The 22,366-nt window shown below is 40.7% G+C and overlaps 1 protein-coding gene across 2 annotated transcripts in view; it reads right to left on the reverse strand.

Moving 5' to 3' along the window:
* The window catches only part of NFATC3 (nuclear factor of activated T cells 3), a 66,559-nt gene that overhangs the window by 43,859 nt on the left and 334 nt on the right, over positions 1–22,366 (reverse strand). For both annotated transcript variants that reach the window (XM_035543809.2, XM_035543808.2), the window contains exon 2: positions 6,441–7,572. In XM_035543809.2, the coding sequence (XP_035399702.1) occupies positions 6,441–7,572 (1,132 nt within the window). The remainder of the gene's footprint in view (positions 1–6,440; positions 7,573–22,366) is intronic.

The raw sequence follows: 22,366 nt of genomic DNA on the forward strand, positions 1-22,366 counted from the left end.
CATTCAGTGTGTAGCCAAGACTCTTCTTCCCCCAGTAAGCAGGTCTTAGGACCAGTCCTTCCACAGCAATAGTATTTACTGGGTAGGAGAAGTGATGTCAAGAATAAAAGAGGAAACAGGAAAACAAGAGGAATGCAGCATAAGCCCAGTCCTACCAGTTACTTACCACAGGCCAAGGTGTACTGCCTAAATGCTACTACTGGTTATCAACTAGACCTTGCCATTCACTTTTATAGTTACTGAAGAAGACTCAAGTCTTCAGTCTGAAAATGGAAAGAAAACATCAGGATTAGAAGATACAAAAAATAGTTTTAAAAGAAATATAGCATGCAAGAATTTGTTCTTTATTTTTTCTGAAAAAGTTTTTTCTTCCCTATAACCAAATAGTTGATGTTAAAATAGTTGGTATGCATAATGAACAGATATGGTCCCGCAGAGAGCTTGGTGTAACATGCACACCACAGACTACATACCAATTACTGGGAGATATTACTCAAAGTTACATATTAAACTCACTCTACAAAAAGTATTTGTTGCTAATGATGGCTCTCTGTACCTCTAAGAGGTTTAACCCTGCAATTAACTAATAAAAATGTAGCACAAGCCATATCAGAGTCCCATTATCTGCTGAAACAATATTTGGAATACTAGAACAAACATGGAGACAGGAAAATAACGAGGTCTCAAGATTTTGTCATTCTTTGAAAACAAATAAAAAAATATCAGCATGAGGGAGTGAGCAAGCACACATGCATGTACAGATGCCTAAACGAGAGCGACAGAGAGGGAGGGAGGGAGAAGCTTCCAAAAGTTTTCCAAATAAATTGCATAGCATTAGACTTTTAGGTCTTGCTGCTTCAAACTGCTGTTTTCTAGATGAAACAGACCAGAGTTGTAGCTGCTTCCCTTTAAGGAACAGACTGTGATGTTGGATACCCAAAGTGTTAAGTGTTTATCTTTGAATATTTTTCTTGCTGTCTCCATTACCCTCAACTTCTCATCAGCAATAAAATCCTAAAAAGTTTCGGGGTACAGTGTTATGCACCTTTCTGCCCTGTGATGATATCATTTAAATCCATTTCTGCTTCCACACCACTCTTTCACTTGTTTTGAGGTAAATGCTGTAGAGCAACACATTACAGTACATCGGTGATCTAACTTCATTTCATTTTGAAAGGTAAGTTTTTTATTCTGTTAGTTTACCAGAGCCTCCACTATCTAAATGGTTTGTTCAAACTGAAATAACGGGAGAGACGCTGAACAAGAACTTTCCTTGCCTGTCACCTTCTGAACGTCACATGGACCTTCAAGCTCGGACACTAAATAAATGCACAAAATGTCAGAAAACAGTCTATAAACTTTTTTTTTCCCCCACTAGGTAGAAATCAACATCAAAACAGAAGAATCATGTCAGAACTGGGGTGTGAAGCAACACAATCTCTGTACCAGACACTGTATATGGGAAATAAATTCTGAAGCTGCTAGCTGGAGTAATTAGAGCAAATAAAGTTGATACTGAACTCTACTGATCTCTGATGATTTGAAACTTAACTAAGACACCTATAACATGTTTAAAAAACCACAGCTTTTTGAGAAATGTGCAAAGATTTGGTACTGTTACAAAAAGATTTGTCTCCCCCAGTTTGCACACAGCATGATGACATTTCTATTACTTTCAAAGCCATCTCTACCTTTGCATTCAGAACACAGGATCTAGATCAGGTGCTGACTTTTTTTTTTTTTTTACAAGGTATTTTAGACTAAAAGATTAAAAGAAATAAGAACTTTTGTTTTTCAAACCTCTCACTTGTCAAACTTGAGGGAGGAGGAATGTACTAGTAGACACTTCCACATACTTTGTTACAGAAGTTCATCACAAAATTACCATTACAATAGCTTGCAACTTAGTGGTTTTTTACACATGATTCTGTAATTTTTGCTTTTCTTTGATGAGTAAACCCCTTATTAACAGTACAGTAACCTACTAGTAAAGCACCAAATCACATACCAGCAAACAATGACTGACGGTCATCCTAAATGTTTCATGAAATCAAATCTTAGCATGTTGTTGAGACAGCACCAATCTGTAAAGCTACAGATGTTCTTCCAGTAATGCCAAGAGAATTTCATAATCTGATTAATGCAAGTCTCCAAAAGCTCAAACTTCTATCACATCAAGATTAAAGGCTTTAGAGAACAGCTGCTATTAAAGAAAACTTAGAAGTAGAGAAAGTACCCTTCAGTAGCATCCTCAGCAGAAGCCATCACTTTTAAAACGATCACTTCAGTGTTCACACTATTAATTCAATGGATACCTTCTTCACCTGCAACTATGATCTCCAAAATAACACCGCTTCTGGCTGCTCACATTGATGAACACACATCTAACGCTCATCAGAATGACAATCTCATGGATTCCTCTGGATTTCAGTGTTCGGACCTGCAGAAGCCAGGGCCCCCTCCATGGGCTGTATCTCCCTTGCACAGGAAGAAACAAAGCCTAGAAACAAGATTGCTTGCTTGCATTTGACTTGCGCTTTATTCTTCCTTCTATCCCACATGCAGTGTTGTGGGGCCAATGGCAGCTGTGGAAAATAATCCTGTTAAAAACTGAAAACAGTTATCTTCCATTTGGAGCACTCCTCCTAGGCAATTCACTGGACAGACAGCTGGGGCTCCGTGCAGAGAGCAATTGCTAACCCTGGTACCTCAGCTGAAGCACGTGTGATTAGCTCGGTTTTAGTCTAATGCTCTGTTGTACTCCTTGCTTAAGAAGTTTTTGAATATAGGTGGAATGAGAGCTCATTTTAGCTACTCAGTATGAACATGTTCCTGCCTCTCAGTAGTCACAAATTCTAGTAATAACCTTTCAAAGATACCCACTAGGATCTCAAAAAGTTTGTGACAATTCTTCTTTTTCTGTTTTTTTTCTTTCATTGGTTAACTTTCACGGATCTGCTATTAGAGTGATTTTTTTTATTATTATTTCTTAGTTACAGCAAAAGTAACACTTTCCACTTGCAGCTCTTCTGAAACATCAAAATCTGTGACTGAGAAAGAGCTCGCTGACCAATGGATATTCCAGAACTTTTTCACATCCTGAGCTTTTGCAAAGAATAACCAACAGCGTTGGTTACGACAAGTCAATGCCGTGACACAGCAAACCCTTCAGAATCTCAAATCTTACTATTTTGCAATATTATGGTCCTTCTTCGAGAGTTCTTGTAGAGTGAAAACACAGCTGTGATTGCTCTTCACTACACAGAACAAAGTAACATGTTTTGGAGTTAAGAATTTGGGGGCCATTCCAGTTGCCACAGTAGAATATCAATAAATAATTTTTTTAAATACTGTTTACATTCAAAATATCACTGTTCTGCTACTAGCAGACCTATAGTTAAATATGCTTTACTGATACAGTATACTGCCGAGTAAAATCTGTATTTTATCTTTCAGAACAAAGGAGAGAGCTGAATCATATGTACAGCACAGAGGTCGCGTATTAAACAGTCTGAATTTCTCTGGATTCATTAATGGTGTGTAAACATTACAGCAATAGCCTAGCTTATTAAAAATCTAAGAGGTTCAAAGTTCTCTTGCTTGTCTCACTAAGTGGGTACTTATCTTCAAAGTCAGCGACTTGCAAATATTTTTACTTTAAAGTTTTGCTAACACAGCATAACTGGTGTTATTTCTATGTAACAAAAAACAGATGGATAACTACGTACCAGAGTAAGTTTGTCTATAGTCCAATCGCATTAAAAGGCTTATTCTTCGTAAAATTAAAGACTGAGATCCCAATTGTTATGCTAAAAATAGAACAATTCTGTTCCTCTCTGCTCCACAGACTTCCAAGAGAAAGACTCAGACAAGAGAACTAACTATTGCAAGTGTTCTACCACCTGCCACTATATTTACATTACTTTTTTCCCCGAAAAAGAAGGTTAACATAGTCAGCAATCTTAGCTTTCAGTGGAAACTGCCATATAATTGCAGGTAAAGTACTCTCAAGTTGCCATTAAGCATGCACCACTAAAGAGATTCCTGAACTGTACATGCATGTGTCACAGCCCACTTGTTCACCACCACTGCAACCAAGATACTGCCTGGTATCCCATCACTTCACGGTGCTCCAGACTGAACTTGTGGCACAGCATTCTGAAGGAAACCGTCAGTTTATAAAGTAGTTCTTAATCAGAACTAATTAACTACAGAGCACCATATCTGTGGATGTTAACACTAAATGTTGCTCAGCTCTTATGAATTGTACTTTTAGTGAAAAATCTCCATCCTGAGTATTAAATTACATTATAATCTTTTCTCATTACTAGTTTCTGGGTTGTTCATACAATGTTTTCATTCTCCTGGATCAACCTGAAAAAAAAAAAGCCTTATAAAACAGTTTTGTTTTTTTTTTTTTCCCCCGGTTTCTGGAGATCTAAGATGTCTAACTGTAGGCATTGTAATGGAGAACGTCAGTTTTTGTGAAACAATTTATTTATGTATCACTTCAAAACACTACTTGCTACTTGTCTTTCTAAAACAGCAGCTTTGTACTTGAGGCAGCTGGCTGGAATCTACACAAGAAAACTTTAGAAGGGATCAGTCTTGATGAACTTCCCAATATTACATGATTTCATAAATATTTACTAAGTACCTACTAAATGGGAATTCCACAAAGTTTTAATAACTTAATGACACACTTAAGATAACTCACATGAGCATACTAACCCTTTTCAGATGGTACCTTACCATGAGCAAGTGGATCACATTTAGATATTTGCATATGAATAGGCTCTAGGAAGAAACACTTTCTCTGGTATTCTCCTGGACTACTACCTAGCCTATACTGACATAGGCTATCCTGAAGCATCTATGTTGCTCTTCAAACAGGTAATACAGAATTTGAAAAGGAATGAAAGAAAAAAATAACCAAATTCATAAAAGAAATCTGAAACTACTCTATACAAGAACCTAGAAATACGTCTTCGAAAGATTTACTGGGGAAAAGAGTATTTTCAGTGGATGAAATTCAAGCTGTACCAGTAGACATGAAAAAAAGAATAAAACCCAGCATCTTCATGAAACAATGGGGCAACAATCAAATGGCAAGATCAGATCTGCCATTTCTATCACAAGATCCCAATAAGAAAGGGATTTTCTAAGTGGAGGGGATGGAAACATGAAATACACAGAAAGTCAGTTCTTATCCTTCTTCGTAAGGGAACCAAAAGCAAACAAAAAAAAGGTGTCTTAAACAAGAGTAAGAATGTAATAAATAAAATGACCAAATAACTTCATTGCTGAATATACTGAAAAATGACCAATTTAATCTACAATTGAAAGAGTGCTAATCTGCCAAGGTATTGGTCAAACAAATATTACGTAATGACATATCCTGCAATTTATGATATATTTTATAATTTATATTATGATATAATGCTATATATAGTGCATATGTATTATGTGATGAATATATACATTGCAATTAGTATCCAACTTTATGACAACCGAGGTGCTTGCTTTTGGTCACTGCTATAAACTACTTCAACAGTGGATCTCCCTACATTTAATTTTTATTCCTAAAGGGTAAGAGTGAACTTAGCTTCCCTACTTCCTAAGTAGCAAAATCAAAATACTATACAATAGAATTAAATATTGGAGTATACTGAAGACGCCTGGTCTCACAGTACCTCTGGAACAAGCTACAAATGCTAAGTAGTTTGACTTTTCATACAGGAAATAGCTGCTAATGCAACCATTTCCACTAATTCAATAGTCAGGCTAAATTTTGGGCAGCTCATGTATCATTTTATTCAGTTTACTTGTGAATAGGTGTAGTCTTTACCGCTTTCTGCATGTGTACCTGTTTCATATTTTTGAGAAATGTCAGCATTTAAGTAACTTCTGACATTCTGTATCAAGTCAAGTCATCAGCTCTTGATTTTGCTCCCCGACTAAAATAGAGAAATGGCTTCATCCACCACACTGATTCCTTCATCCACAATGCCCTTGAAGAGCAAATCTTAAGCACTGCCTCTGTAGAATGACACTACTTTAATTAGTTATTTTAAGATCAAGGCAGACTAGTATGGGAACACCAAGATTCACACCCACAGTGTGCTTTTATACAGATAATTGCTTTACATAACATGACTTTCTTAGAAAACGTCTACACAGAACTGGTCAAGCGAAGGGTAGCTTCACCCTCCAGTCAGTTCCTATGTTACAGCACATCTACTGTATTTTTAAAAGGAGAAGCAGATGGGTATTTGGCGTCTCAACTTGCTTTTGTTCCAATTATATTGTTTACCTGTCCACAAGAAGTTTCCTTTAAGAAGTCTTAATGCATCACAGAAATATTAGCACATTAGTATGTGTATACAGGATGCACAGGAGGGAAGCCTTCTGAAGGACTCAGAGATTTTCTTACCACTTACCGAAATATAGGAGTATGACCAGGCTTTGGCTTGTTCCAAGTAAAGTGCGAAGGAACAGAAAGAAATTGGTCTCCGGGCAAGTCTTTTTTCAAGGTGTGTTGAGATCCAGAGCAGTCATCTACTGCAGTTTCCAGGGATGATGATAAGTTACCCTGTTCTTCAGTACAGATATCGATTTTTCCAGATAAAGTGGCAGTCTGATCCTCTGAGGTCTTTCTTGTTTTAAGAGGAATATCAGTCTCTGTACAACACTGAAATGGTGAAAGGCCAGAGTTAAGACCTTGTACATTATGGATGGACGTGTTCAGCCATGTGTCTTCTGTTATGCTTCCTCTGGGAGAATGACCAGGCGATGGAGTTGGAGAATGGTGAGGAGAGAGAGAACCAGCATAGCAAATCTCAGCACTGGAGTGTCGTCGTTTCCCACAGGGAGATGTAGGTCTTGATGAGGGCCTTGATGTTGGTCTAGGGCTTAGCCAATTTTCATCTGTAATGCTAGTTCTAGGAGAATGACAGGGAGACTGTCGAGGTGACAAGGCATGCCCAAATCCATACGGCTGTTGCCAAGATTCATCACTGGGACCTCTTGGAGAACCACCAGGAGATGCCAAAGGAGAGCCAAGGGTAAATCGAGCAGCTGCTTCATTTAACTCTGAGTCTACATCGTCATAAACATGGGAAATGGATTCGCAAGAGGAAGCATCTGAAAACCAACTTCTGGAGGAAATGCTGCTGGCAGGGCTTGGGCTAAGGGATGATTCCCTGTACGATGGCTCAAGAGGAAGATAGAGATGGTCCCTTGAAGGCCTTTCCATATACTCATTTTCTGTGCCATTTGTGCGCAATTCATCTTCATTGGCTTCAATCCCCTGATGACAGTTAGGTGAAATTGATGTAATTTGAATGCTAGGGCACTCAAAGGGTTTGGGTCCACCTAGTGGACTATATTTGGATTCTGGTACCTCACAAGTTCCTTCATAGTTCTTGTGACTCTGAAGTCTTGTAGGTGGTGACAGAGGAGAGGAGTGAGACTGCAGTCCATGGCGAGGAATACAAATTGGCTGATTGACAGACGATGATGGTTGGTCTACATTGAAGATGTATATGGATGCACAGTCATCTGACTCAAGATCTGAAAACAAAATAAATAAAGGAAGAAGAAAAAAGAGGAACAGAGTCAGAATGCAATACTTGAAAAACGTCACAAGATCTTTTGTTGAAAACAGGACGTGTCCGGGAAACATCCTAGACATTTCTTACTATACTAGGCACACGAAATAAAGCTCATTATTGTAGATACCCTTTATTTATTTATAGATAGATATGACTACAGCTTAAGTTTTCTTTCATAAATCTAGTTTTCAACCAGATTCCAGTTTATCCACATCTTTAGTGGTTTAAAATGTAATACACATAGAACACGGGTTTAAAATATCGAAAGGATCTAAGATGAAACGCTCAACTCAAACTTCCTCTTTCATAAATTAATTATGAATTGAATGTAGTTATAACAATCCATTAAATATTTAATCTTTTTATGTGAATATGAACAAACACTACACTTTCTGCAATCCCACTAGTCAATACTTATAAGCACGGGAGTATCATATGCACAGTATTTATCTCCTTTAACATTGGAAAGCATCTTACAATCTCTCAAACTCCAATGAAGATGACAAACAACCCAAAGCATTTGACCAAAAGAGGCCTAACAAGGAACATTATTAAAGATAGTAGGAAGAATCTTATTCCAAAGGCCTTTTTGGTTGCTTAGAAAACTCTCAAGTGCCCATCCCACAGAACAGCATTTTTTCTAGTTGAGTCTCGCAAAGTTTAAGCGCAAGCTGTTCAGCATAAAAAAGGCAAAGTATTCCCAGATCTCACAAACTTATCCCAAACACAGGAAATATTCCAAAGAAAAACAACCAATCGCAAGGGAGTGCAAGTCCAGTTAAGAAAATCAGCAGCTTTGTCCCACAGAACCAATGCAGATATTCTTGCCCTGCTTCTCAATATTGGATTAAGTGCCCCTACAAGACATTTGCCCTGGAAATAAGTAGAAAACACACCTTTTTCCTTATTTTGTAATCACTATGCTTCCACCCATTTCCCTTGTAAAAGGGATCCTTCCCTCTAAAATCACACAAAGCATGAAGGAGACCTCAGGTTGTTCACCAATCCATCATCTCCTAGAAGATGAACTCAACATACCTGGATTATTCCCACTCGATACTGAAACTAGTCTGAAAAATCTGTTAACAATATTGTCTCTATAGCATGAGTAATTTGTTTTAATACTGAATCACTTGGAGAGCTTTTCACCCATTAAAATTAAAATTGTGCAGTTTCTAGTGTTGTTTGTTTTTAATATTTTTTTCCAGTAGTAGGGGACCATTAGGCAGAAACCTATAAATTTCCACAAAAAAACTGCTCCTTTATCAAATGTAATGATAAAACACCATGGTCATCTGATGATTTTACGTAAATGCAAATTGGCTGGCATTAATTGTATCTCAGGATATTAGCTCTTTTTTTTTTTTTTTTTTTTTTTTTTAAAGTGCTGGGTAGGATATTAACACTTTACCAACCTTTTCAGGTTTCAAGATTCATTAAAAGTTATTAGGCAAAAGACCTTTTTAGCAGACTCTTTTTACACCACTCAGCAAAGTCACTGCTCATTCAAAAATATATATTTACTCTAGCAGATGTTTTAGTACTGTCCCTCAATTTGCTGCCTTTGCTGCCCTGAAATGAAGATGGTTTTAAAATAAATTTATTCTGTCTCACAATCAAATAAAAATACCCAGACAGGAAGCCATGTATTTTAGGCCCTTCCACGATGGAAAAAAAAAAAAAAAAAAAAGGATGTTAATCAAGTCATTCAGCTTCATTAATAGCAATCATCTTAATATTAACTAAAAGCCTTTATTCAGAAACAGAACAGAACAGAACAGCATCTCCTCAGAGACGAGAAGGAAGCATCTTCAAGTGGAGACAAAGCATACTGTTACCAAGGAACAGACTACACAGACAATGATCCTCACACTAAGAGGCACAAAAAGGAATTTAAGACTAATACTAGATAGTTTTATATGCACTGTGTGATTTTATATGTAACATTACATGTATATATGGGCATTCGCCCGCTATCCCTCCCCAGCAGCGTGCACTTAAAACACAGGCAGCTGGAAACCTGCAGTCAGAACATGTTAGCCTCTAATGAACGCCAAATCCCACAAGCACACTTAAGACTGTGGAAACAATATATTTTGAAGTCTAAGTCACGCAAGCCATTTTCAGACACGATCAATAAACCAAACTAAGATTTATCTTAGTTTGTGCCTGTTCTCCACCCCTCCCCTTATAATCATGTGTTAACATAATCTGCTAGTTACTCATACAAAGGACAACATTAAATATTAAGACTGTCTCATTAATTCTACTACATTAGTTACCAATAATTTTGTCATATTAAGAACTATATAAAGAATTTGATCTGGAAGAGCCCCCTAACTAAATGGAAGGAACTAGTAAACATACAAAGATGAATACAACTTCAGTGAAAGAAAGGAGGGGGGAAAAAAAGCCTGACAATCCTTAAGATGGAAAGGAGTGAGAATAGCTGAAAGAAATCCAACAGAGGGCTTCAAGAGAGCAGAGAGTAAACAAGCTCACGAGAGTCCCACAAAAGGCAAGTACAAGGCAAAAAGGAGTTATGCAAAAATCCATGGCAAGGGATGGAGTTATGGGAATCAGGTAACTGAATGGGAGAGCTATTACGTCCAAGTAATCCTTGTAAGGGAGCAAAAGATGTTGTAATAAAGGAGTAAAGCTGGCCTAGGCCTTCACTGACCTTAAAATATGTGCTGGAACCATTGAAGAAACAGAAACTAGGTCAGATTACTGAGGTAGAGCAGAAAAGCCACCAGAAGCACATGGAGGCAAGATGCTCAGTAGGACATAGCAAAACACAAGGACAGAGAAAAGTACTGCCATCCACATCCAAAACCTGCCACAATCCTGACATGGCAGACTGTAAATGCTTCTTCTTCAGTAAAGACAAGCAAGGAAATTAACAAAATTAATAACAATGCAGAGTAAAGAAAACTGGCCTAAATAAAAGGTTAAAAAGCAGTGAAGAATTACAGATCAATCAGTTTAACTTCAGTTATAGGAAGTGATTTGCTCCTGTAAGCATTTAAAGACCAAGAAACAAAACAAGAAGTCAACGTTTGTTAAGAACAAAACCACATCAGACACATTTTGTTGTACGACTGAGGAAGGCCTTTTGGATTGGTAGCACAGAGAGAAGCTCAGCTTTGCTTTAGCTTACTACAGCACTGCACACTACCATGCATGGCGAAGGCAGCGAGTCTCTACAAATAAGCAAAGCCCTCTTCCCCTCCCTGCTGAGATGGTGTTTACTAGCGGGCTCACAAAAGGCAGCGTACGCCCCGTATTCCCAACATGTCCGTCAGCTACACGGAGGTGCAGCCTGCCACTGGTGCCCCCCTCAGGTGTCCGTGCCTCAACGAGAGCCAGACGCTCCGGCACTTGGAGCACGTTTGCTACTGCCTGGAAGCGCACGAGCCCACAGCAGCTCATGGGCAGCATCGAAACAACACTGGCTCATCTCTGACTGGGCTGCTAGCTACACTTCAATGTAACGATATTCTCCAGTTAGCTTAAAGAACACCCAGAAAAACCATTTCTAAAGCACATTTTTGCTATTCCAGACCAGCAACGCTTCCCACCAGTTGTTCTCAGCGATGAACTGGCACAGGCGTATGTGCAGCTGTGCAGTGAGCCCCATTTCTCCACAGAAGGAAGGTCAATTACTATCAAATGTCTGAACACAAGCCCTGTGCCAAATATATCCAAACTGCGGTATTATTCTAGGTTTGTAAGCCCATAAACAAACAGGTTCAGACAATAAGAGTTGTTATAAGGTACTAAGAAAGTGCAACATGACCTAGGTCTTACAAAAATACTGCTGTGAAAACAGGATCAGTAATAAAGTCCTTTAAATAGCATGAGGAAGGACTCAAGCATTGCCACAGACATCATGTGTGCTCTAATGCGAGTCATACAATCTGTCTCCATTCCCAAACTTTGAGAAGGACACCCTCCTCTGTTTTCCAGGTCTGTCACAAGTCACCATTATCTCTTTCCAAATTTGATGGTATTAAAAGAATGCCACAGAAGTATCTGTTAACATGAACAAAAAAAACATAGGCAGCTCCACTTTTTAATTTCATTATCCTACTCAGTTGCAGCAACTCATATACTTCTTGGGGAGAAAAATGAGTCCTAATCTTCACAACAAGCCAAACCCACTCAACAGCCCCAGTTCGCTTTTTGTGCACTTAAAGACAACCCATCAGCGTTCGTGGTGGCACACTACCCCACTAAAGCTCTATAATTGGACATTTAACTCCAGTTTTCCATTGCAACCTGCACGTTCTCCAGAGACAATTCATGTCTTCCAACAAGCTTAAATGTCAGATCTAGCAGAGAACTTCAAAACAAACAACCCAAAAAAGCCCTGAAGAGCAGCCACGTATTAGTTTATGAGGAGTCTAACTGAGTAGCAGGCCACCAAAAATGGTAATAAAAAGGGTAAATTGTGAAAGCAATTAGGGCAGCAATGGGGAGCAGGGGGAAAACACCTCCTTGTAGTCCAAGTTTACAAACACACAAAACAGCAGTGCAAGTTCAAGCTTCCAGGAAAGGATAATTTACACCACCACCATTTGATGGAGGAGTACCTCACATTCAGTGATGTTGTGCTCTCTTTCACAGTCATATCTGATTACCCAAAAGGGAGAAAAATAAATTTTACTTGTCATGTATGCTGCTAGATAGAGGCAGCTCTGTCATGCCCATCAGAATTTCACTCATCTTCTCGTGTTAAGCAAGGATCCTGGAAATGTGCAAGAAAAACAATCTCTTCCACAGTGGCAGCTCGTCAATGAATCTTTTCCAAGTCCTAGTCTAGATGAGAATTAATTATCCTCAGTAGAACCGCAGAGCAGTAATGAAGCTGCACTAGCTTAAGCAAGAGAATAATACAGCCTATCAAGTGTTTACAACTGACATTTCACAGAAAAAGACCAGACTGGCTCACAGGGTGTAACTACATGTTATGTTTTTTTCAGCAGTAACTACCCTCCCACACACACTCACACGTATACAAAGCAGGAGGGGAAATGAGAAGAGTCGTATTTTTAACCCGGATGATTTTAGTAATCTGATTTACAGTGCAGCTACGTAAACTTTAGGACATGGGGAGAAGCAAGCAGCCAGGACTGGAAGTGCAGGTGGTGGCACTCTCAAATAAAAATGTAACGTGCAACTGAAGCCTTCGGCTGTCGCCTGGTACACATTTCAAGTAGAAGGGCTGTCCGTGGAGCAATCACGCTTCACCATGAAGAAACAGAATTCAGTTCCAAATAGGGAAGTAACAGTCACGAAATTTTATTGGGCATGTAAGAAAAACAGACTAAATAAACATGAAAATCAAGTGTATCTACTTAAGCCATAAGCACGTTTCCAAAAATTATGTACTTCAGTTGTGGCAAATGGAGTTAATCTCAGCTGAGAAAGCCTCTTCCTTGTTTTTAAAATCCAAGTTCTCATAATCTTTCATTGCAGAATGCTTTGAGAGATGCTGACTAGACTGATGCACAAAGCAGGCAAAAAAATCCAGCTTGTAACAGTAAGTTTCAACAAGAATTAGTCACTGTACGTTCGGTTACGAGAACAGCAAAGAGCAACCGGAAGCACTAGGCAGTGTTTATACCTGGGCCTTCTCAAGCTCTCCTGGTATTTCAGGTTGATTGTGAAGCAGGCTTTCAAATGAGAACTTTTTGGAGCTTATGGTTCAGTATTTGTTCTCTTGTGGGATCAATGGACTCCATGAAGGGTTCTCCAGCTATTTGAAGTTCTGGTTAGTGCTTGACCTACCCAGTGAAATTGTCACCCCACTGCCGCATGGCTGTACCATGACCAGCTCCCACCACCCCCAAGCGTACCGACCCTGCTGTCCCAGGGACACGTCCAGGAGCAGTCTGCCTCTGTCCTGAAATTAGCACTGCACAGAAGCTGAGTTCCCAAGACTAGGGTGCTTAAGTAGGGCCAAAGCAAAACAAACCAAAAGAGAAAACAGGCGCGTGCAAGAAAATGGCTATCTTAGATTGTAGGACAGCACAGTGACCCGGGCTGTGGTCTTTGTGGAAGTGCATAGAAAAAATGCAATAAGCAAAGACAAAAAGGTTGAGTGGGGAGAGGTTAAGTCCTACAGCAAGAGAAGGGCAGACAAACGGGGGCCTGCCTTTTTCTGGTTATCAAACAGAACACAGCGCTGGCTGAGACCTGGTGCTGATAGCAAATGAACAAACCAGTTTGGGAACCCCTCACACCTCAGTAAAGCTACACCTTACTTCAGCAGCTGTCCTGCAACACAATAGAGGGTAAAACCTGCCGTGCCGCAGCAGGCGGTCCTACCACATAGGTACTTCAAATCTTTAATATTACAGCTTTTCATCAATATGTTTTGTAATACAGCTTGAGAGTAGACTTCACATGTACAGAACTCAAAGGCTCTGTATGCTAAGGGACTGAAATAAGCCAGAATGAGAAGTGCTCACATCAATGAAGAGTTATCAACCCCCCCTCGAGTTCACTTTGCTAACCGACTGACACAGTAAGTGTCACAGGCAGAGACAGGCATGGAACCCGAAAGGAGACACCAAAGCACAGCTAGAAAGCCAGTTTTTCACCGATTTCCAGAATGATCCCCCAAAATTCAAGCAAGAAAATATTAGCATGCCTCATGACTGTGTCACACGCAAACCCTGAAACTTCGCATCTCTTCGCAGAGTCCTCAGTAACTTGTATTTATTCCAGCAGGCACCTAATCAGCTTAAAATCAAATCTTCCCCCAGCCAGCAGAAATGCTAACCCCTTTGAAAGGTACTGCTATCTGCTGCTCTGAAGCCTACACCTGACCATTCACACTGATGAAATACACAAACTCTGACCTAAATTAAAGTAGCTACATGCAAAATACAGAATGTTCACAAATTTTCTTAGCGGTTCCTTGCATTAAACCACACGTTCTCTCGTGGCCTTGTCACTTGAGTACGCTTATCCCAAGTGACACTACTAAAACCTTTTGTAATCAGGCTGTTACTCCAGCTCCTTTGTGTCCTTGATTTAGGGAACAGCTACTAGAAAGCACTTTATGTAAGGTATGGATGAATCCTTATAAATTATTGTAGTCATTATCACCACCCTTTAATCCAGTCACCAAAAGCAGTAAACCACTGGCACTCCCAGTTAATAAAAGCACCCTGGCTTCATTACCAGCTTGATATCTTGGTTATGTAGTGGGTTTTCAGTTTGGATATGAAGACACAAAAAGTTTGTAAAACAAATTTAGTTACAAGGTAACACTTTATTCCCTCTCTAGCATGGTACAAATGCTGCTTATCAGTGAATTTCTGTTTACGTGGCCTTCCAATTTGTCTGTTTACCCAAACCAATGTAAAACAATTTAGAAAAAAAAAAATCTCACAGCACTGGCTCCTAAAAAAGAAAGGTAGCAACCAATGAAACACAAAGACTCTTGCTAAGCGGTGAATTGAGAGATATTTGCCTCTTGCAATCCTGAATAAGCTCATCTATAAAAAAAAAAAACAATTAAAAAAACTAGGTTTGAAAGAACCTAAAAGCAAGTCCAGAGAGGAACACTTATAAGATTTTGAATATAACTTCCTCCACCAACCCATTAAAAAACAAACAGAAAGCCCTACTCCATCTAGCAATATCTTGCTATATTAAAAATATTTATCATTTTCAGAAGTGATGAATAACCTCCAAAAAGCAGCCTAAGAAGCCATTTTTAAACAAACAATTGCTATTAATCTAAATATTAATACGAATAATTTCACTCTGTAGTTCTGAGGGTGATGTATTAGCCATAGGTACCTGCTCATGTTTCTACCTATGAATGTCTTTCTGCATGCTCAAATGAAGTATTTGTTTCTGCTTTTAAGAAACAATACAACAAAAAAGCACACACACCAAACCAAACCAAAATGAGATTCCCATTTTTATGATCATGTTGTTGGAAGATCACTGGTTGTGTTCCCATCGTTGCACTCAGGTTCCCAGAAAGCTGATTCTTCTCCCATTCCCCCACGTACACAGAAACAAAGCCTGGCCCTCTCAACAAAAACCACCAAAAATAACTCGTATCACACCTATCGCCCTTTGTCTGACGAGCAGCCATAAGCATTCAGTGTCAGGGAGACATTTAATCAGAAGAGCCACGTAAATGATTAAGTTCAGCTGTTCAGTCAACTCAAGAGACGTGCAGCCGGCAGCACAGACAGAAAGCCTTCTTACCGATCAGCTCTGCTGTTCTTCAGCTTTGAACTCATCTTCCCTGAAAGACTTTGAACAGCTCGGCAGATTTTTGCACAACCTCACCGCCAGTGTTTCGCAGCCGTACTTAGAGATGGCTGTGCTAGAGGCAGAACCGAACAGTGGCTCATTGATGGGCTTGCTCCCGCTTTGTGATTTTACTTCGCCTTGCTGATCACTTCACTCCTCTTGAATTCCACTGTCATCTGAACCCCTGCGGCATGCCTGGACAAATGCAAGGACGGGGATGTCGTTTTACGGGCTGGGCTGCCTGCCAGCTCTGCTCCACGCACTTCCCTGGCCCACTAGGGCAGCTTTAGGCAACAACTCCCGTAGTTACGTTATTGCTGTGAACGGCCAAACTGCTGCTTGTGATTGACCCGGGCCCAATCTGCTCTTATTTCTCACTCATTCAACAGCAACAATACTAAATTTGCAATTGTAGGGTACAAGCAAAAGGAAGACGTCATGTTTTCGGCAGAGGGCTACTTTTTGCTTTCAAGAAAGAAATGGTTTATTTCCAATTTTCATAAGTCTGTAAGATAAAAGGATCAGCACAAACATTTTCTGTACCCGGCCCACCTCCTATACCCTGGCTCTCAGCACGTGTTCAGATTTACAACATCAGACTGGAGGGAGAGGAACAGAAAGTGGCATGTCAGGATGAATGCACACATGAAATAAGTGACATTTGGTCAAACTGGGGATCTTTTCCAAATGGCTGCATGAGCGCCTCTTGATGCCCTACACAGTGAGCCAAGAACCAGACACCAAATCGTGAAAGTTACGAGATTAGATCAGGTGCAACTACCACAGCACACAGGAGAACTTTTTTTGGCTTTTGCCAAATGGCCTCCTCCTGGTCAAGCTTTACCCAAAGAGGCAAGACTTCATTTTGCCAGCATAATATGAAAAACCACAACACATTTGAACATTACCATCTTAACCAGTGTTACTCTTAATGGCCAGGCAACGCTGCATTTGGTGACACCAGCTTTGACTTTAATACCTATCTCCCTCTGGTTCTTCCTCAGGCTCTCGACATTATCTTCAAGCCATGCGGCTCTTGTCACAGACCCTCTATTTTTGGTCAGATGCAGCTGTTTGGTTTTCCCCCTGCCCTCCACCAGCAGATTATATAACCACAGCCTCTGCCTGATTTGCATCGCGTCCCTGCACATCAACCTTTTGCATGCACACAACAGCACTCACCAGCTTGTGAAATAAAATAGTGGCAGCAATTAAACTTCCCCGCAAGCGGCAGTTCCTACTGCAATACATTTGGTGCTCTATCATAAATAAATAAATATTTTTTGTTTAAAAGTGTCATTTATTTCTAGTGGAGAAAAAAAAAAAGAAACAGACTTTAACAACTTGTTCATTCATCCCTTTCTTGCACCAGCTGAACCTGGCCTTCCTCTATAAAAGTTCTCTCTCACAGAGCAGACACCTACAGAGCAGCACGGACAGCTGTATTTATACGGGTGGCCCAAACTATTCACATAAACCTCAGAGATACCATCTTGTGCAGACTCGCTCTCCTACCCATTTATACAGACAAATGAACCTAAACAGAGTAAGATGACTTCAGGCAAGCAATACAGGTGTGCAAGTTGATCTCTTCAGAAGGCTACGTCCCACAAACTGCCCCTTCCCAGCTAAGGCGAGGGATCTGTAGCAGTTTGGGATCAGAAGCAAGAGGCCACAGGCAGGATTTCCACCTTCAGCAGCCCTCCCTCAGCTCGCACCTGCAGTGCACAATGACTTGCCAGTATTCAGCCCTGCATCTTCCACCCAGCCCAGTTTTGAGACTTTCTTTCCTACCACAATGTGACTTTCTTAGCACTACCCACCCTAACCATTACCTTAGGGAAAAGAACAAGAACTTCAAGTGCACTGCAGGCTTCTATAAACATTTTAGCCTGGTTTCTACTCTCTAACAGCAGCCCCTGACAGCAAAGATGTCACAAATACACATTTAAGAAGTGAAAAATATTTTAGATATTAATGATCAAAGCAAAGCTATGAAGACTCGTATTACAGTACTGTTACAGTACCAAGTCATCGGCTGTAAGATTTTTTAGTACATAACTGAATTAAATGACAGATAGAGTACCAACTTCCGCTGCACAGATCTCTGCCTAGCTGCTGAGGAAAGTTCAGAGCCAGACATCGCTCCCAAGCACTCAGCACACCAGCAGCGGGCACCTGCTGAGCGGCCCAAGGAGCTCCGGGATGCTCATAGGGAAAGACGGGCAAACATGGAAGCCTTTGAAAGGAAGTAGCAGGTATTACTTTGTCAGTCACAATGGCCAAATGAGCATTTCATTCTTGGTATTCAGAAACAGCTTTAAACCAGTACACTAATGGCTCTAAGCTACAGAGAAAAAAAAACAAACAAGTAGAACAAAAGTATACAAGTTTCCAAATAAATTAAAAAGTCAAATCCAGGTACACTGTTCTAAACCAGAGCAGGGCTCCAGCTCACAGAGACATTCTGAACTGTCACTAAATCCATCACCAAACTGGGATATCAAAACCAAACAAACCCAAACAAGCAAAACCAATAACCCACAACTATTTTTTTTTTCAGGATATAAGAGAGATTGTGGGAAATAATGCACCAGTAACAAGATAACTGCACAGCAGTTATCTAACCAAATATTAAGTCAAAGAAAATATGGAGAACCCTTTCTCAGCTTGTTTTGTAGTTTCCAAAAAACAGCTATTATGGACAAAAACTCCAAGGAACATAGCTTTCATTTTCATAGTAAAAATGCACCAGTACTTTTAAAATATTTGTATTTTGGGAAGGCAAACAAAAAACAACCAAGGATGACTACATATATTGAAAGCTAAAAGGTATTATGAAATTGTCTTCCTCCACTTCATAATTCAACAGCAAGAAGTTGGGGGTTACGGTGGGTATATTGCCCCGCTCTACTGGGTAACAAACCCTTTCGCTCTCAGAAGACTTCTGCAGAAATAACAGGCACATTTTTGACAGGATTCAGAACAGAAGCATCAACAACTCAACTGTCACAATTTCCTAAGCAATTAAATAATTCATCTGCTGTATATTGACAGCCTCTGATTCTAAGTCAGCCCTCATTTCACATATTGAATAGAAAAAATTTGGGATGTTACAGAACTTCACCAGATCTGGAATTCCCAGCTCAGTACCACATACTCCAAGTTCTTTAAAGGCCCTTCCCTTGTAAAAACACCTTTTTTGATAACAGAAGATAAACCTTGAAAATAAAAAATCAGCTGAAGAAATGAATCATAGCTACTTGTACTTGCTCCCTTCTGCACACTTCAGCATTTTTCAATGCCAGATTGCAACTTTTACTATACCTCAACCTCTACAGGGTTTGTAACAGTAGCACCAAGCCCATAATGCAATTTACTTGATTAATGCCTTATCAATTCTAAATTCAAACTTCACAAGATTATACTTAATAGTATTGCAAAACTGAGGGGTAAAAGGGGTGGGGGCATCAGAAAAAATAGTATTCAAATTCTGCTAGTCAAGAGTCACATATTCAAATCTCAAAAATCTGTAATTAAAAAGACCAAGCGTGGTGGCACCTCAAATACATTGACCGACAAAGGCAGTTAGTTACATGGCAACCTCTTTTACTGGACTGCACAGGATCAACAATACCATAATTCAAATGCCTACTTCAGCATCCCAAAGGCAACTGATACTGGGTGGCGAGATGCAGTCAGATGCTGCCCCAACTAACAAAACAGTTTTGCAAGGAAGACTATGGCGAAGGGTCTTGGTTCACCTCAGGGCACTCGAGGCCTGCAGTGTTTTGTCAGAAGATGAAGCTGACCCGCACCTAGAGCCCAGAACCACCTGCTCTGAGCACTGAACACTGCAAGATAAAAGCGATATTGGGGACAAGGACACTGAAACACCAGGGGAGATTTGGCAGAAGGTGCTCAGTGCCTAACCTCCACTTACAAGTATCTGAAGCGCTTCTGAACCCAAGCAAATGCTTATGTCAAGACACGAGGGATATGAAGTGGGCAATCCCCCTGATTTTAACCAAAGAACACAGCAAACTGTAGTACTAGGCCATGGACTCTCAAGTGTCTTTGAGCCATCTTTCACGCATTCCCCTCAGCAGCAGGAACTACAATTTTCAGATCTAGCACACAAGCTCCACTGCAAAATGGTGGTCTCAATCTCTGTCACTGAGCGTAAAGCTAAGCCCTCTAGTTCTAGCATCCTGCAACCCCCTGAGATTGTTTTATGCACTAGCTCAGAATATAGCCTGGTTTAATTTCTCATATTGACCTTTTAATGTCACAAAAAATGGCAACTACAGCCTGAGTCTAGCATTTTCTTAATCACTCAGAAATCAAAAAAAATTAAATGAATAGCTCATATTTTTTTGATTTTGGTTAAAATGTCACAAATTAAGATATATAAATATTTATGTACCTATATAGAAGAATTAAATCCTCACAATACTGCAGTAGTCTCAGCATAAAAGAAAGCATTAACTTAGATTTCCGTGCTATTCACACCAGAACTTATTACCAGACACTTCTTTCACAAGGATGCCGATCCCAAACACCTCAGAAGATAAGCATGAGGCACAAGAACTTTTCAAGTGTTCATGATCACAGCAGACTTGGCAATTTAAATATTATTTATTTCAAATTAAGTACCTTCCCCTGTCACCTACACACTTTATTATCACCACATATTAGGAAAAAAGCACCCTTACACTTACTTCGCTACACAACTGACAACATCATTGAAGCGAGTGACATGGGATTACGAAACATGTGCTTTAAGGAGATGCAACAACTTCTGTTCAACTAATATACTTGGACGAGGGGGAAAGGGAAAATATACGACTTCCAACTAGGGTCCTCTCTTACGAGGAATCTAGTTCTGGATCCACAGCAGAACTGACAGCTAAGCTGTGGCAATGCCAAGAGGCAGAGGCCTTTTTGTAACCCCTCCGCCTCAGGACCACGTCTGGGGCACAGGCCAGCCACCCCCAATACATCACCACACTGTTGAGTTCCTGAGTTGGGGATGCAGATCACAGAATCCCAGAATGGCTGAGGCTGGAAGGGACCTCTGGAGATCATCTGGTCCAACCCCCCCCGCCAAGCATTTCTCACTGAAAGCCACAGCAAATGAATCTGTTCATCGTCTGAATATCACAGTTTCAAATTTGCCTTAAAAACAGTTGTAAATTATCAAGCATGGAAGTTTCTCTCTCTTTGTAAAGTAATATCTGAGCCATTTATTAAGGAATGCTACCAAAATACAAGTACTATAAAAGTGTCCAGTTTTCTGAACTTGTTTTCTCATTCTCATCTACCATTGACTGAGTAACATAGTTTAGATTATTAGTTTAACGTGAAAAGAAAAGCAAACAGAAATTGGGACGTCACCATTATTTTTGTTGTAATTTATTAACACTCCCCATTGTTTCCCGTTTGACTTGCATGCATCCTGTTCATCGGGTACTAGAACGCGTTTGTTTTGGCTAGCAGAACTCAGGCCCCCTTCCCAAAAGCACCATCTGCTTTTTACTATTCCTGTCTACTCCACCAAGCTGGAAAATAAGGGAGAAAAATCCCCCCTTTGTTGAAGGAATCTGTAAGCTAAAACTCTGCATCAAAAAAGTTGGAGGCTTGGGGTTTTTTTTGGCAACTTTTCCCAAGCGTTCGCACTGGACTATATACAGAGCTTATCGATGAATTTTTTTCCTGATCAACTTATGCAGACAAGCAAGTGAGCGAACAAAACAACATGGCTGCACCATTTAGCCCAGCTCCAGCTGCGTTTCAGACCTATCTTGCCATCTCACCGGGCAGGCTCAGGACGGCACGTTACCAGCTAACACTTATTTCAAGTAGGTCACAAAAGAAGCACACAGCCGTCCAAGTCCAGCACAGCCACACACCGCACAGCTGGCTCTTGTTCATCCCATGCACGACAACTTACAGGGAATACGTGTGTTGGGCGCTGCTTGAGGAAACGAGAGGGGTTTTTAAAGGGGTTTCCAGGCTACAGGGGTGCCCCCACAGGCAGGCACCAATGTCACGAAACCCAACCTGCAGGAGGGTCCCTCGGCCCCAAGCCCTGCACCTCAGGACGCCTCCACCCCGCGATCTGGGCCCCCCGGGCGGCGCAGGGCGAAGTTTTGGGGTTTATTTGTGTGGTTTTTTTAAAACTTTTTTTTTTTTTTGCTTTTCCCCGAAGAAACCGGCGGCGGCGCCCCCTCGGCCTCCCGCCGGCGAGGGGCGGGGAGCGGCGCCGTGAGGCGGCTGCGGCCCTCAGGGTGGGCGGGACGGCGCCGCTCCCCCCAAACCCCGCGGTACCCTCCAAAAATCCCCCAAAACCCCCGGTACCCCCCCAAATCCCCCCGATACCTCCTTAAGTACCCCCACAACCCCTCCGACGCCCACCCCGGTGCTCTCCCAGCCTCGCTGTGAGGAGAACACGAACGCCCCCCCCC

The sequence above is a fragment of the Cygnus atratus genome, chromosome 12 (assembly GCF_013377495.2).
Source record: "Cygnus atratus isolate AKBS03 ecotype Queensland, Australia chromosome 12, CAtr_DNAZoo_HiC_assembly, whole genome shotgun sequence".
Classification (NCBI taxonomy): domain Eukaryota; kingdom Metazoa; phylum Chordata; class Aves; order Anseriformes; family Anatidae; genus Cygnus; species Cygnus atratus.